Here is a 15,528-nt window from a genome sequence, read left to right as displayed (position 1 = left end):
TTAAACACCATCTCATGTGACCCAGCTCACACTTGTCAATACAAGTTGGGATCCATCATCTTCTTCATGAGCAACCCGGCCTTCTCCCTAGTCTTGCCCGAGCCCCTCACAGAGATATCCGCCACCACCGACGTGAATTCTGGCAGTCGCATGGCTTCCTTCATGCACACTTCAGTCTCATCAAATAACCGTAGAAGAATCTCGCATGCCCCCTCTTTACTCTGCATGCGAAGCTGTGTCAACACTCCCACCATCCGGGCTACTATCCTATCTGTCTTCTTCAACTCATTCAGCCCTTCCTGGAAGCGTGCTAGCAGCCCGAGAATGGTCAGTGATGTATCGGAGAGATCCTCGCCGTCGGCACTCTCCGCCAACTCCAGAAGCACCGGTATCGCCCCCGACCGCACAGCCAGAGTGCAGTTGCCATGGAACTGTACCAGCTCCGCCAGGGAGCTGAGGAGATAGTGTGCCGCGGGGCTTCGCGTGTCTGAGATCGCCTTCACGAGCACCTGAGTAAAGCAGGATTCTTGGTAATTGACAGAGATTTGAATCAGTTTGTACTGAATAATATGCAGATATGCGCACGATAATAGCTAGCCTTGTAATACTTCATGATCCTTAATTTTTCAGCTAGATTTCGTTTTTACTACTCAAAATGCACTTTTTGATCTATATTACATAAGAATCAATATTTATGCTTTGGTAAATTCAGGGCCCTGACTCGTATAATCTTGGTTACTAACCTGCATGGTTCCAGCAACACCGAACTTAGCTTTATTTTTGTCCAACATGGCCAAACTGCAAAGCAAAGAAGCTGCTAATTTCACGGATTCTTCTGAGGACGACAGGATCACAGTGTTGAGATGAGTAATATTATCGATATCTGCGAGCGAGTTCTTCAAGTTGGGATTCAGCGACAGATTAAACAGAACGGAAAGCGCGAGAATCTGAACAGACGCAGGGGATGGGGATTTGGAGAGGTTAACCAGTGCTGCAACGGCGCCATCTGTTTGCGAAAGCAGGTTCCGATTCTGCGGGCTCACTCTTGTGATTGCCACCAGTGTTTGGAGTGCCACTTGGGTTTCATGTTCTTGATCGGATCGAACTTCTTTGAGGCACTCCACGATGGCCTCGCGCACTCGACTTCCCATGGTTTACACGTATTGATTGCAGTGCTGGAGTTGAATGGTTTTTGAAGAGGGTAGATACATACATGTATTGTTTCTTTGAACAGAACGACTTCGATTACTGCAATGTCGGAATTTCTGAGGAAACAAGGTCGTGGCAAAGCTTGAATTGTCCGCCAGTGCCACTCAAAATAAATCAAGGAAAACCCTCATTTTATATATATATATATATATATATATATATATATATATATATATATATATATATATATATATATATATATATATATATATATATATATATATACTATTTATTAAGGCTGAGCACCTTATAAAAACTGTCAAGGAGGACACCATCTTTTTTTTCCAGTTTTACCCTTACAGTTATAGTAATATTACACTTTTGTTTTTTTGTTTTTTTTTATTTCAACACACACTTTTATTTTTATTTCAATCATTAAATATCAATTTAGTCCCGCCATAATTTGTCAATTTTTACTTTAGTCTATCGATAATGATAAAAAAGATTGTACACACACAACGCGTGTGCAGAATAACTAGTATATATATGGTCTACCTTGGCCATTTTAATATTTTATATTGTTCAATTTTAGTTATAATATATATTTTTAAATTTTGACAATTTAATCTTTTTTTAATCGAAATGATGATATGATATTTAGACATCAACATCATATTGGAGCTACGTTGACACAACATAAGTGTCACAGCACCACCTCAAAAAATTAACTAAAATCGAAAAAAAAAAAAAAATCATTAGGGTTGCGCCAGTCATGTCCCCGTGTGTGTATATATAATAGTTTAGAATGCTAGATGGTGTTTGACATCCAATTATAACAATCCTTTATCAGAAAATATATTTTTTTAAAAATCATCAGGGTTGTGCCAGACTGCCAGTCATGTCTGTAATAGAATTCGGGTTATGAATTGGTGCTGCTCCAAATTCATGATTGAAAGTTCAGAATGAAGGCCCAAATCTAGACAATTTGGTCGGCCCAGGCCCAATAAAAAGACAATTTATACTCTAAGACGGGCTACGCTGTCAATTGGCTTCAAGGTTGAAATTTGTACACTGTGGAGAGGGGTACTTGCTGTAAGATTGATTGAGAATGGAAAAGGGAGAGGATAAATTATGGCGGGTGCTGGAATTCTACAGTGGCATTGGTGGCATGGTAAAACGTTTTCATTTTTTTAGCTATTCTTGCGGATTACTTGTGGGATTTTCGTGTAACTACGGGACCTTTTTGTGAATGATTCCCATAGAGATATTCATTGATGAAGGCGGGAGTGAACGCGGAAGTGGTGGAAGCGTTTGACATTAACGACACAGCGAATGATGTATATGAGCAAAATTTTGGCCACCGTCCCCACCAGGTTTCACTTTTAATTTATTTTATTTATTGTCTCAGTTGCACGCACCCTGTGCTTTGTTAATTGATCTAATCTGAGAGGGCTCTTCTGATTTTTGTTGTCTCTGAAGTTTGTATGACTTAATTTATGGATATTAATGAAGTTTTGAGTTGGATGGAGTTTTTGTAACTATCGGAGAATATTGATTAGTCGGGATACAGTTTCAAAGAAATCTCATTTACTTCTTATCAGTAGGATAACCATTTGTATTAGCTGGAACAGTATATATGTAATTATTAATGTTGAGAGAAGGCGTCAAATTGGGTTGTTAATCTGCGTCTTTGTTACATTAGTTAGGATGATGTCTTATCCTTCGCTTATACTTTTTAAATTTTCGCGTTTTGTTTTGTAAAATATAATCACGCATATGTATACACACAACAGGTTGTGGTTGTTTTATGATTTCAGTACCAATGTTTTGCCAATCTTATAATTAATACATCTACATTCATTTATGATGATAGGGTAACATTCAGACCTTGAGTGCTGCTGATCTCGACTCTTATGACGCAGAAGTGTGGCTTTTATCCCCCCCTTGCCAACCTTACACGCGACAAGGTGATGGATTGCTTTCCCTCTTTTCTTTTTCCGTACCATTATGTTTTTTTTTTTACTTTTGGAAAATGGAATTGTTGTTTTCCTGGTCGATCGCTGTTTCCTTCTTAAAATTTCTATATTTTAAGGTCTTCAGAAAGGGTCAGGTGATGCTAGAGCTTCTTCTTTTTTGAAAATTCTTCAACTCATCCCGCAAACTTCACGGCCTCCACTGATGCTCTTTGTGGAGAATGTAGTTGGATTTGAGGTTTGTTTATGCTACATTTACTTCTCGGTTTGGGTTAATCACATCTATTCTCCATAAAATCAGTTTTTAGGTGGTTTTTTTTCCAGATTTTCGTTTCTTGTGAAGCATCTTTATATAACCGTGGATCTCACTAAACCTAAGTACTGAATGGAAAGGCATCGGGGAATAAAGTTTTAGCTGGTTTTTTATTCTCATCTTCTTACCATTTCTCCAAACTGTTGTGCATCTATCCCGTTTTGCTGTTTGTTGCAGACTTCTGATACACATGAAAAGATGATTTCTATGCTGAGAGAGATTTCTTTTAACACACAAGAATTTATTCTAAGCCCTTTGCAGTTTGGTGTGCCATATTCTCGGCCACGATATTTTTGCCTGGTATCTCTCTTTCTGCGCTTATAATTTATTTTTTATGTTCTACCTAGCATGGACAGATCTACTTGCATGTACATATCTCTAGGACTGATATTGATTGAGGCTAACTGGGTTGAAAATAAAAATTTACCAAATTTTGCTGCTTTTTTATTCAAATTCTTTTGCTAATATGTAGTTGCAAACCATTTTTGTAATCAAACTTCAGGCTAAAAGGAAACCTCTGTCTTTCTGTAAAGCCCAAGTCAATAGTTACCTTGGGGCACCAGGCCCTGTACTGTGGTCTGATGAAAACATGGTGACTAGCGAAGGAGTGGAGTTAAATGGATACTGGGATAAATTGCTCGAAAATTGTCGTCCGATAGAAGATTTTCTGGATTTGAAGAATTGTGTTTCTGATGCGGAGGAATCTAAAGAAGGAAAGAGGGCCTTCAACAATCCTTTGAACCAGTATTATGTTCCATCAGCCCTTATAGAAAGATGGGGGAGTGCTATGGGTATCCTTTTTTCCCTTGGCTTATTGATAATTTTTTGTCAGCACATTTATTTTCTTATATTTATCATCTTTAGCGTTCAAACAATACCTTAAAATGATTGCAGATATTGTTTTCCCAGAATCACGGCGCTGCTGTTGTTTCACAAAAAGTTATTTTCGGTACGTGAAAGGCACGGGTTCCCTTTTGGCAACTGTCCCGGTAGGTGTGCATCAGAAACCTGACTTCTATGATATTTTCGTCTACACATAACCAATCACTCTTCATAGTAAAAAAATAATCATAAACCAACTCTAACTTCAGCTTGAGTCTGCAGTATAATAATCACTAGAAACACAAGAGCCCTTTCCAATCACTTGCCAGAAGCATCCATAAAACTGTCTTCAGTTTCTCCTGAATCCCAGCTTGTGTCTCACACAGACTTTATTTGGTTGTTGGTTAAGATGAGAAAGCTTCTCAAGGAATGGAACACGGTTTTTAAAATCATACACTGCAATTTTTTTTTGATATCTAGCCATTTTGTCCTACAATTTGTACATGCATAAAATCTATATTTATTTATATACCTTTTCTTTATGCCGTATCTGTGGTCCTGCGTGCATACGCATTGACATATGAATATAAGTAGAGATTGTGTGAAATCCAAACCCGAGTTTATGTTAGTGATTTTGAAATACTAAGTAGATCATTTGCTCATGCTCCTCATCGACAAGTCCATTGAAGTTTATCGTGGTTTAACTCAAATTTCTTTGTTGATTTATACCATTATCCTCAATTTAAGTGTCATAATGTACATTCATATTACCTTGTTGTCTGAACACTATGCAGGGTATGGTTAAAGATCAAATATCTTCATTACAGGATCTTTCTCTGAGATATTTCACACCAAGGGAGGTACACATGATTATTTTGTTAGTGATTCTGATACCGGTAGTCTGGTATAGTTCTTGGCTCATATGATGGGAGTTATTGTTTCTATCACTGTTTCCTCAAAGTGTGCTCTTTTTAACGCCGCCTCTAGGTTGCCAATTTGCATTCGTTTCCGGAGGATTTCAAATTTCCGCCACATGTTAGTCTTCGTCAACGGTATGTTTCTACTTTTGTAATTTATCTAACATGGGAAAAACGGTATTTAGAATAGGCATGGAGTGTCAAATAGGGAAAGCTCAATTGACTCATGTTGACAACTTCTGAAAATAATCTTCGTTTTGTTCCTGCAGTTATGCTTTGCTGGGTAACAGTTTGAGCGTTGGAGTAGTGGCGCAGCTGCTATGCTATCTTTTCGCTGACGAAACATTATAATGTTATTATTACAATTCATATTACTGCAGATCCAAACCCTCCTATGTAATACAGCAACCAAAACACGAGATGGAAGGAAAAACTGATATTCAGAGACCTTGTTTCATCTTTGCAATTCTTGAGTAAAGAGTAATATGCCCTCTTTTATTGTATGTAATTTTACTTGCAGAATTCTGCTCATTTTAATGTTGGCTTTAGGTGCTGCTTACTACAATAGTAAAAAAATTCAAATTTTATCCATGGAAGCTTGGGTTTTCCAATGTATTGAATCACTTAACAACTAGTTGGGTTTGACGCTGAATTAACATTAGCATGTGAAGGTGGTTTGGTCTATCTCTGTCAGAAAGTAAGTTTGCTAAAATATTCTAAATATGTAATTGTTGTCAAACTTCCGAGTGGCATGTGGGTTCAAATTCACGTTAAAAACAAATATTTGGATTTGGTTATTGTTTGCCAATTGAACTCAGTTATCAAAATTCATATCAATTGTAATTGTTTGTTAACCAATCAGAGTAACAAAATTTAATGAGTTAATTTTGTTGCACAAAAATAAACGGAATTAAATTGAATTCATTCAGAATATTTATCTCCCCAAATACAAAATAACTGAAATAAGCAGAATTGATCGAACTTAAATGTGTACCAAAAATAATTCTCTCTCTTTAAAGGTCAGTTTCAGGCAAAAATAATCAAAATTAATATGAATTATTGGTCTTTTCGGAATTATAATTTTATGCATTGAATTAATTAATCGGAATTAAATACTTCTAATATTTTATTTATTTATTTCAACTTAGGGAGTAAAAACTTTGTTTGTGGAAGGGATAATACCAAATCCGGTGATTTCCCAACAGGCGCGTGGCCAATAATATTCTTTCCTGCTCCAACTCAAATGAGGTGGTTTGGTAAAAATTAAGGCCCTGAGTTTGCAAATTAAATAAACCCTAACAACGATCAAGGTCTGATTTAAAGAGAAATCATAGATCAAAACCTTCAAATCTAGCAGTTCTGATAGAGAAACACCGTCCAATTTTGAAGAAAAGGTAAGTGTTTTTTCTGTTTAAGGGTTTGATTTCGGTTCGTTGATTTTTAAAATTGATTTCTGTTTTGCTGTTTAAATTTGGGCCTTTTGAAAAACTTTTTGTTTCGTTTGAATTTAGGATTCAATTCCTTTATTGTCTGGTCGAAAATTTAGTTATTAGATATATTTTGTTAATGATCATGAATATGAACTGGTTAACAGGTTTGTATGTAATCTCTAATATACACGGGAAATCGTGAAAATAGCTTAAACTATTCTATTCTCGAAATTTCATACGGGGAATCAAGTCATACCTGTTTTGTTTTCGGGAAAAAATAGTACTGAATCAACATCTATTGAATGGATTTGGAGGTTTTAAGTCAACAGAGATTAATTGTGATACGAACTGGTTCAAATCAATTATTAGTTTGTATTGTTGTTCCAGAGGCTATGGAGGTGTAATGTAATTTTTAATATTTTCTGATAAATTTGCAACTAGGAATTGTTGGCTCTGCGTGGTTAAGTGATTTATGGATAAAAACCTTGAGTGTTCCAGAAAGAGAGATGGGATCACTAAAGTCTTTTTAAAAAACTTCTATGGCACATAAGAAACCAATAGATTTCTTCATTAATTTCAGTCTTGTTTGCTGTATTATCGCTTGGTAGATAGGAAGGAAGTTCTGGTCTTTCAGCAGCGTTATTTATATTAGTATTTATTTTCATCTCTATGTTATGTTGTGCAATAACTTGCTTTTCTTTGTCACCGCAGGTTTTATTATATTTATCGTACACGATTATTATAATGAGATTCAGAAAGGGGGATAAAGTAGAGGTAATGAACATAAAAGAAGCAGCAATCTCATGGCGTACTGCAGAGATACTATCTGGCAATGGCATTACTTATCGAGTGCAGTATGACTTTTATTGTGGTCTGCCCAGTGAACAATTGGTGGAGACAGTATCACGTAAGCTTGTTAGGCCATGCCCTCCTCTTGTACAAGGGATGGAATGCTATGTTACTGGTGATGTTGTGGAGGTTTTTTATGAATCTTCATGGAATATTTCTTCTATCTTGAAGATTTTGGGTGGCAAAAACGGATATATGAGCAATGAGATTCGTTTCCAGGATGCTTCCTTCCAAAATCAGTACTTGATAAGATTGCTTGGGTGCTCAAAGGAACTAATTATTACCCAATCGAACATCAGGATGAGACAAACCTGGCATGATGACAGATGGATTCTGATGGATAAGGTTCCCTTTTTTCCTTTTTCCTCCAATCAATGCAAGCATTATTTTTTTCCCTTTTTTCTGTCTATTTCGACTTTTATGCCAAAATATTATCTGGATTTCAACAGATTGGATTCATTAATGTATTGATTTATCTGGTTAATCTCGTTTTCTGTAGTTTTTATGCTTCATTGTTAGTATCTTTATTATTGGATGCTTATCTTTTTATGACTTATGTTTTCTTTTGTTTCTTATTTGAACCACTGCCCCCACTTTGAAATAAATTTTTTACACCAAGTAAATGTTATTGATATACCAGTGCAGACCCATATATCAGTCTTGCTTGTGAACTCTTCTTTTCAATGTAAATATAATTGAAGAATTCCTTATTTGCGTTCACTGATCTCCTAGTTTCTCCTGTTTACAGTGTTGCAGAGGAGGGGAGGACGTTATAGCTAGAATGAACTTTGAGGTGCCAGAAAGTGATGGAGAGGTTAAAAATCAACCACTAAAATATTGTTCGAACAATCAAGATGACATGTCTTTTTTGAAATTGTCTAAGATCTCTTCAAGGCCCCGAAAGAGGAAGCGCTTGTATAAGTCGTCTACTATTGCTGCACCTGATGGAAATGTCCGAAAACTAAGAGAAATTCAGAAAGATGGCAAAGAGCTGAGGCTGGTTGCTGCACCATTGCTTGAAAAGGTAGATGCTGTTGCTTCCCCGAGAGAACTTTTGGGCAAAAAAAACATGCATGCTTCCTTTAAGATTACATCAAATGGATATAATCAAAAGGAGAGGAGAAAACAAAAGGACGTTCTTGACTTTTCTGGGGTTAGAAGTTCAGAATTAAATGGTCCTGACAGTGATGCCTGTTCTGTGGGTAGTTGTAGCATTACTGATAAATTACCAAACAACTGTTATAGTAATTTAAATCCCCAGTGTTGGCGAGATACAGACACCCTCATTAGCGATGCAGAATCAGTTTATTCAGGCATTGAGAGAAAAAGATGCTCCCTTCCTCCAAAAGAAGAAATTGAAGTCGATATTCGTAAGTTAGAGTTGCATGCTTATCGCTGCACTCTGGAAGTTTTTTATGCTTCTGGTCCCTTGAGTTGGGAACAGGAAACATTGTTGACAAATCTTCGTATAATGCTCCACATTTCAAATGATGAACATTTGAAGGAGCTGAAGCACCTAATATCTGCGAAAACTTCTGTTTATGTTTAGTAACAAAAGAATAATTGTTTGATTCCTCCGCCTTTTGTTGAAGGATTTAGTGCCAGTTTTTTGTGTTTTAACAATGTAAAAGGCAACATGAACATTATGATCTTATCTTCTGTCTTTTTTACTATATCCACGTCTCTCCGGATAGTTGCTTTTTTATACATATTTTTAAATAAGAGATATGTATCGCATTTGTATTCATTTAATCAATGCATACATTTCTTTCAAAGAAATAATTAAATTCATATTTGTTTTTCATATGATACGCCGCTTTTCATTTGTTGAAAATATAGAATATGCTAGTGATAGCTTAAATATCTTGCCACTATAAGACACTTATTGTGGGCAAGCATTATATATTTTATCTTACAGGTTTTAGAAATCCATACAAGTGTTGAATGAATGATGATGCAATAATCCTTTAAAGGGCTACTTCCATTATGAGATGTCTGTAGTAATCTTTTGTTGCTCTGTATTTCTTTGATGTATTATAAACTCCAAAATGCACATGATTGGTAAAACTTGCTTTTAATTTCCAAAAGTGCTGACATTTCTTGATGAATGGTTAAAGGACAATATCATCTGCATGTTGGCTGCTGATTTGGGAATGCATATAAACACAAAATGCTGAAGGCATGCTTGTTTTAGTTCTGTTTCCAATTTTTGAGGATTGGGGTGTTAAAAATAATTATTTTTCTTCGGTTTGGTGTATGATACGTTATTTGTAGTTGATTTCCTTTGTGCATATTTGGCTACTCAAATTGTAGTTTGAGTATTCATTGATCAATCTTCAACTCCCCTGCATTCTCCAGGGCTATGGTTGGATGCATGTATAATTTGTTTCCAAAGGTTTAAAGATGATGCCAGGGCTTTCCACTACTCTCCTGGCATTAACTTTTGGACGCTTCAGCCGTCTACCTTCAAACAGATGCAAACAACCTGTAGCCTTCCCTGAATTTACAGTTTAGCATCTCTGTTTATTTTACTTCAGCATCAACTGGATATACATACCTTTCTTCTGGTGGACGAGGAAGTACCTCTAAACGTGAGAGGAGTGCGTCAGCCAAAGCAAGGTTCTTATCTTGCTGAATTTGTGCTATTATATTGTGTGAGGAATGTGGTAAAAGTGATTTTATAATTCAGATATGAATAATTGAGTTCCCAGCATGCATTTATTTAATTCAAGTGTACATTCACCAACTTTTATCTGTATCAGTTGGCGCTGGGCTGATTGTTGTGTGAATGGAAGTCTTGGATTGAAGGAGCTATTGAAGTCTTCATGCTGTTTCATGAGATTCTAGTCAGTTTGAATGCTGCAAATGGTGTTCTCGTGAACATGTAATTTCTGATAATTGTGTAATCTTCTTTGTGATGCCTTCACATATCCTTGTTATTTTTTGACAAAATTTGGCAAGATTCAGTCTGTTTACATGCATGTTTTACTAGTTTTTTCCTAGTGTGCTTGCTCCCATTTTGTACAAAATTCTCAGTGAATGTGCATATATCACAAGTATCTCAGAAGAAAAGTTGCGTGTAGACAATTCGTGTCTCCTGTCGCAGAACTTTGCGAGGAGATGAGAGTTCCGGAGCTTGAAACCAAGGGAAAGGATGAAGCACAATAGCACATCAACACAAGACTCACATAACGATTCAGGTGAGCGTGGCTCATTCAACGGATGTGTGCACGGGTATAGTTTCTTTAAACCCTATAATTTATTATCATTTATAACGAGTATTATTTAGGTTATTAAACGAAGGAAAAGCTAACATATTATACATGAAGATGGCATTATTTTATTTACGTACTTTTATGTGGCCGACACTTACTTTGGCTCCACCATTCAGATAATTGAACATGCCTGCATTTTCTTGCACACACAAGGGGACCATCACTACAAAAATAGACACATTTATGATAACTCCCAACTACAGTCAAATTTTCCAATTTATTTAACTCAAAATGCAGTATAACATTTGATAACTCAGTCACACTCCTGATGAATAGACTGTCAATTCTTCAAGTTGGTATTTAAATAGCATTTTAGTAGGGTAATAAAAAATGAAAATCTTCGCCAAATCCCTTGCATAATCCAAACATTCTTGGTATAAATTATCCCAAGATCTGAAGTAGCTTTGTTTAAACGAGTCGTCTGGGGTTTCGAACGCTAAGCAACTTTGTATCATCAACAACAGGCCCACAGAGTGAAGCATAGTCATCCCTCCTCATATGGTAGTAAGTGCTCAGAAACATGATACGTGTACGATTTGAAACCGCCTCGAACCGCAGCACGGCTCGTTTGTATCCGCCTGTCCCTTTTGACTCATAAGGAACTTTGAGGGTGTCCCTACCGGCAAACGCCTCAACGATCATCGACCCCTCACACGAGTTGCTGGCATCCCCGACTGCAAAAGTGAGCTCGTAAGTCTTCCCTACGATGGTTCGGGCAACCTGGGCAATGGCACTTTCTCGCCCACCCACGAGCTCGATGGCCCGTTGGCCGTGTGGGACAGAGAAATGGGCAGCATCGATGTATTTTACAGCTTTGAGGGATTCAACCATCCAGGCTGGGAGAGCAGAGTTATCATCCTCAATATTAGGTGGGATTAGGACACCCGTGGTAGCATTGGGAAACATATATGCACCTTCTTCGAAGTCGGCATTTTTCAGTAGGTTAGCTGCAACAGAATAATAAATATGTTCATCCATTGAGCAATTATAGTTCCAAATCATCTTGATTGTCTCGAAATCTAGAGCATACATGTGACCTGACTTTCATCTAGTTTTTGGATTTATACTCTAGTCCTTGTTCTATATGCACATTTTTGCTCTCCTCGAGAACAGTATATGGAGAAGCATGACTTGTGAAATTGCCATGGCCGATAGCAATAATAACGCATGGATCCACGTTATAAAACTGCATAAAGGTTCACGTTCTACCAACTTTCACTAAGTGCAAATTATGAGTAAATAAGTTTGATAATCTCTCCCACCTAAGTGGCTAATCTATGCGTTTATGTCCTATCACAGTCATGTATAAAAATGAAGCGTGCCCATATCTCTACTCGTTTAAAGATGCACATCTATGTCTGTCCTTGCTGTATAGAGAACTAAATGCAGCAAATTCAAAACCATCTGTTAGCATTAATGTCACCTCTGGAGGCATAATCAGAAATACAGAAAAAATGAATAATGAAAATCTGCAAATAAATTAATGGCAGATGAATGATTAAAGAGTAAATGCCTGAAGAACCAACACGCTTTCTAAAACAAAACACGCATAAGTAGCTGTGCCTATAGTCAGTTGATAGATTTCCTGAATGGGAAATGAAATGTGATTAGCTATCTCTTTGTGCTTTTTAGGACCATTGTTTTATTTTTTTTGAGTTGGGAAGATGATTATACAATCAATTCCGGAACCGAAACATCGTCCCAAACATTTAGGAGCACTTTTTGAATTAAGCTTTGGTGGTAAATTCATTCAACTACATTCTGTAAATAGAGTGGCAGAGGCAGAGTTACAGAAGATTGGTAATGGCGGTAATAAAAAATTTAATGCTGAACTCACATTTAGTAGCTTTAGGAGGATTTAAAACCCGAATACCAATAGAATCAACCAGCGGTCCGCATGCCGGATCTTCTTCTCTTCCTGGATTGTGAAGCAGGATCTCAGCCACATCGAAAACGGCTCTGAACGCCCACGCGTACAAATCCCAACCATTACTACTGTACAATGTCTGAATCGGCATCAACCCGAAGTCCGGTTTCACTGACACGTTTAGCTCCTCGGCCTGAGCACATGTTCTAGCAGCACTAAATGTTATTGCATACAAACTTCCTACACTGACATTTACTCGCTGCTTAACGGACGCTTCGTTTCCTAGCCTAACCGCGGCAAACCCCTCGGGCACCACTAGTATCATGTCACCTTGTTTTTGCCCGGCTTTGATGTACTCAACAAAGCCTGAAGTCTCCCAATGTGGTATAGCATTGGATTTAAGCACAACGGTTCCATTAAGGTCCGAGCACTTTGGAGTCTCCTCGAAGTTGCCGTTTTCTAGTGGCCCTTCATTTTGTACGTACAAAACAATGCATACATTAGCTTTAGTCTCTCACAAAACATGCCACGTTATTAAAATAAGAGATGCATCATATAATATTGTGGGAAGCAATCTGTTGTGAATATGTATTGATTATGAAAATTTTTTACTCATAAATTAATAATGATAAATACAATATAATGTGGCAGAAAATTGCCAACTGGCTAACTTCAACTAATTTTCTTGGCCAGCGTATAAAATCCTTGTAAAGGTGAAGTGATCACACCAAACTTTTTCAATGAATGGCTGTGGAATATTATCATTTCAATAAAATAAAGTTCGGCACATGGAAATATAATGGAGTGTCGTTCTCTCTGATAATAAATTAATAATTTTTCATGAATATGTAAGGATAGAATAAATACTCATTGGTCTCAAATTACATTCTAAATATAAAAAAATCCATCCATCAACCATTCAAGCGTGCAAAGGAAGAAGTTTCATCAATGAAATTCAAAGTTTTCCAAGATCTTGAAATCAATTTTGTGAAAGTAAATGAATGCCTAATTAAACCTTGGCCCATTACAGCAAAGAACACCACAAGTACACCCACAACCAACATTCCGAGCATTAAATAACCAAAACAGGAAAATTAGTCATCAACAAAATGCATCGAAATTCAAGTTCTTGGAGACGAAAAGACAGAGAAATCTCAAAATAGAAGCTTACCATCTATGAAGGCAAAAGCGAAGCGGCAAGTGGCGACACACAGTAGCACCGAAAAGATGGTGAAACCACCCTCCATTCTTGGCTGTTGCACAGAGAATTAATAGTAGAAGGCGTTGCTGTGTCGGGTTATACGATGCTTTGAATCGGCCTTTTTATGCATGCCAGAGTTCGAAAATGGGCTTCGTTTCTGGGTTTAATTACGTTGGTGTCCAAAGTCCCATTTCTATTACGAGGGGTGTTTGTGTAACTTTGCGCAGAGGTTCTTGCATGATGAGTTCAGTAGCCTCACATGGGCGCATTTAATGACCACTTTGCCCTTCGGAGAGAGATGGCGAGCCAACTGCTGCGATATGGGTGGAAAGGAATTTGATTGGGTACAATATTATTCTTTTTTTTTATTTTTTATTTTCTACTTCAAGAGATTTGAAGGGCCCAGTAAAAAATAAGTGGGCCAATATTATTATGGAGCAAATATGTTAGATACCATAAAATCTATCAGACCTAATCCGAAACCGCGAGAAGTGGGTTGTTTTGGGCTTCTTTAAGTTTGGGCCTTCAGGTTAATGAACATGGCCCCGTAAAGAATTTCAGCCTCATCTATCGCTTCCTCTCTCTACCGCACTCTATGGAATACCTAAATTATTACATATTTATGTTGATAAGAAAATATAGACTTGTGCAATTTAAAATTTTTTTTTTAAAAAAATAAAATTATGCTTCATTCCATCAAAAACACGTCGTCCCCAATGTAGGATCATATATCGAGGTCAAAATTTTTTATATATATAAAAAATATTGTATTGTATTCAGGTATATTCTTTTCAAGTGATCCATTTGCTAAATAAAATATTCAGGTCATTATTATTTATTACTATGCATTGCTATGATTTAAAAATAAAATGAGAGTTTGTCAGTTATAGTAAAGTATTGGGTTCCAATTATTTGACATTGATGCAAATTCAAATTGAGAAACAAATGGGACTAAAATGAAACCAGCATTTTGTCATTTTCATTTGATGATATGCCGTGGCAACGAAATTCAACATGGTCATTGTTGACAAATAGTATAGTGACAATAAGCATTTGGGCAAACAAGAACACGGTTCGAGGAAATATTTTTTTGGGGTTTATTTACTTTTCTTATTTTACAAAATTTGGTTTTATTGTGTACTATTTTTTTGTGTAATATTTCACTGGAATGTTGACGTGACACTGAAAGATGATGATGTGACATTACAAAATACTAAAATGACATAAAAAAAAAATACTGATGTTGAATCAGAAATTGTCGATTTATATGATATCATGCCAATATATAATTAGATCAAAATATAAAAATTTAATAAACCAAAACCTGAAATTGCTTTTCTCACAAATCTGGAACATATCTGGCAACGGTATTTATAATTTTATTTTTATCTTGTCCTGATCTTGAATATCTTTCGATCACTAAAATTGTAACGATGATGATCGATAGAACTATACGATAATAATATATCATAATTAAACCCTAGGTAAGATGTCATGCATGGCTTCCATTTTCACTGATGAAATGTACATTTATGATACAGAGATGTAGGGAAACTGCATTAATTTTGCAGCTGATAGAGAATTAATAGTTCTTTAAGGAAATGGAAATATTCATGCACCGCAGCTCCTCAAGAAAATGAACCTATGTTTTTTTCCCATAAATCAACACAAACCTATATTAATTAAATTCAGTGTCGGCTGCATGATTAAATTGGGTATGTCTAAATCTAAC

The 15,528-nt window shown here is 36.5% G+C and overlaps 4 protein-coding genes across 25 annotated transcripts; 2 read left to right on the top strand and 2 right to left on the bottom strand.

Moving 5' to 3' along the window:
* Positions 1-32: 32 nt before the first annotated feature.
* On the bottom strand, positions 33-1,323 carry LOC140825052 (U-box domain-containing protein 8-like). The gene is made up of 2 exons (XM_073186557.1): positions 744-1,323; positions 33-509 (listed from the first exon to the last, which is right to left on the bottom strand). Exons 1-2 carry the CDS (start codon positions 1,149-1,151, stop codon positions 36-38), a joined length of 882 nt encoding a protein of 293 aa, XP_073042658.1. The 5' UTR covers positions 1,152-1,323; the 3' UTR covers positions 33-35.
* An 868-nt stretch (positions 1,324-2,191) lies between these two features.
* LOC140825050 (tRNA (cytosine(38)-C(5))-methyltransferase 2) lies at positions 2,192-5,856 on the top strand. 9 transcript variants are annotated; one of them, XR_012116574.1, is made up of 10 exons: positions 2,192-2,320; positions 2,412-2,522; positions 3,023-3,116; positions 3,242-3,360; positions 3,613-3,735; positions 3,938-4,226; positions 4,345-4,428; positions 5,052-5,117; positions 5,245-5,309; positions 5,444-5,546. XR_012116574.1 is itself a non-coding variant. In XM_073186550.1 (10 exons), the coding sequence occupies exons 1-10, from the start codon at positions 2,258-2,260 to the stop codon at positions 5,523-5,525; spliced, it is 1,050 nt and encodes a 349-aa protein (XP_073042651.1). In that variant the 5' UTR covers positions 2,192-2,257; the 3' UTR covers positions 5,526-5,856. The 9 variants fall into 9 exon arrangements, 7 of the variants coding, with proteins under 7 accessions (XP_073042651.1, XP_073042649.1, XP_073042654.1 ...); XR_012116573.1 differs by having other exon boundaries at positions 4,330-4,428; XM_073186550.1 differs by having other exon boundaries at positions 3,072-3,116; positions 3,250-3,360; positions 4,330-4,424; positions 5,444-5,856.
* A 500-nt stretch (positions 5,857-6,356) lies between these two features.
* Positions 6,357-11,484, top strand: LOC140825048 (uncharacterized). Of its 14 annotated transcripts, none has more exons than XM_073186534.1 (7): positions 6,358-6,568; positions 7,316-7,798; positions 8,202-8,823; positions 9,812-10,072; positions 10,216-10,337; positions 10,560-10,653; positions 11,193-11,484. In XM_073186534.1, exons 2-4 carry the CDS (start codon positions 7,349-7,351, stop codon positions 9,952-9,954), a joined length of 1,215 nt encoding a protein of 404 aa, XP_073042635.1. In that variant the 5' UTR covers positions 6,358-6,568; positions 7,316-7,348; the 3' UTR covers positions 9,955-10,072; positions 10,216-10,337; positions 10,560-10,653; positions 11,193-11,484. The 14 variants fall into 14 exon arrangements, with proteins under 14 accessions (XP_073042639.1, XP_073042631.1, XP_073042633.1 ...); XM_073186536.1 differs by having other exon boundaries at positions 10,537-10,653; XM_073186538.1 differs by having other exon boundaries at positions 6,357-6,568; positions 9,867-10,072; positions 10,216-10,653.
* Positions 10,927-13,983, bottom strand: LOC140825049 (BIIDXI-like protein At5g11420). Its single transcript, XM_073186546.1, has 3 exons — positions 13,767-13,983; positions 12,566-13,063; positions 10,927-11,675 (listed from the first exon to the last, which is right to left on the bottom strand). The coding sequence occupies exons 1-3, from the start codon at positions 13,840-13,842 to the stop codon at positions 11,137-11,139; spliced, it is 1,113 nt and encodes a 370-aa protein (XP_073042647.1). The 5' UTR covers positions 13,843-13,983; the 3' UTR covers positions 10,927-11,136.
* Between the last annotated feature and the right edge of the window lie 1,545 nt (positions 13,984-15,528).

Source organism: Primulina eburnea, chromosome 3 (genome assembly GCF_022965805.1).
Source record: "Primulina eburnea isolate SZY01 chromosome 3, ASM2296580v1, whole genome shotgun sequence".
NCBI classification, from domain to species: Eukaryota; Viridiplantae; Streptophyta; class Magnoliopsida; order Lamiales; family Gesneriaceae; genus Primulina; species Primulina eburnea.
This window is presented reverse-complemented; position numbering and strand designations above follow the sequence as displayed.

What these genes read in the sequence shown, in the direction of transcription:
- LOC140825048 (XM_073186530.1), top strand. Translation starts at nt 7,349, where the DNA reads ATGAGATTCAGAAAGGGGGATAAAGTAGAGGTAATGAACATAAAAGAA. An exon ending in GATGGATTCTGATGGATAAG is followed by an intron (nt 7,799 to 8,201) that starts GTTCCCTTTTTT and finishes TCCTGTTTACAG; the next exon opens with TGTTGCAGAGGAGGGGAGGA.
- LOC140825050 (XM_073186547.1), top strand. Translation starts at nt 2,258, where the DNA reads ATGGAAAAGGGAGAGGATAAATTATGGCGGGTGCTGGAATTCTACAGT. An exon ending in CCAACCTTACACGCGACAAG is followed by an intron (nt 3,117 to 3,241) that starts GTGATGGATTGC and finishes CTATATTTTAAG; the next exon opens with GTCTTCAGAAAGGGTCAGGT. An exon ending in AAGATGGGGGAGTGCTATGG is followed by an intron (nt 4,227 to 4,329) that starts GTATCCTTTTTT and finishes AAATGATTGCAG; the next exon opens with ATATTGTTTTCCCAGAATCA.
- LOC140825052 (XM_073186557.1), bottom strand. Translation starts at nt 1,151, where the DNA reads ATGGGAAGTCGAGTGCGCGAGGCCATCGTGGAGTGCCTCAAAGAAGTT. An exon ending in GTGTTGCTGGAACCATGCAG is followed by an intron (nt 510 to 743) that starts GTTAGTAACCAA and finishes TGCTTTACTCAG; the next exon opens with GTGCTCGTGAAGGCGATCTC.
- LOC140825049 (XM_073186546.1), bottom strand. Translation starts at nt 13,842, where the DNA reads ATGGAGGGTGGTTTCACCATCTTTTCGGTGCTACTGTGTGTCGCCACT. An exon ending in CGCTTTTGCCTTCATAGATG is followed by an intron (nt 13,064 to 13,766) that starts GTAAGCTTCTAT and finishes TACAAAATGAAG; the next exon opens with GGCCACTAGAAAACGGCAAC. An exon ending in TCCTCCTAAAGCTACTAAAT is followed by an intron (nt 11,676 to 12,565) that starts GTGAGTTCAGCA and finishes ATTCTGTTGCAG; the next exon opens with CTAACCTACTGAAAAATGCC.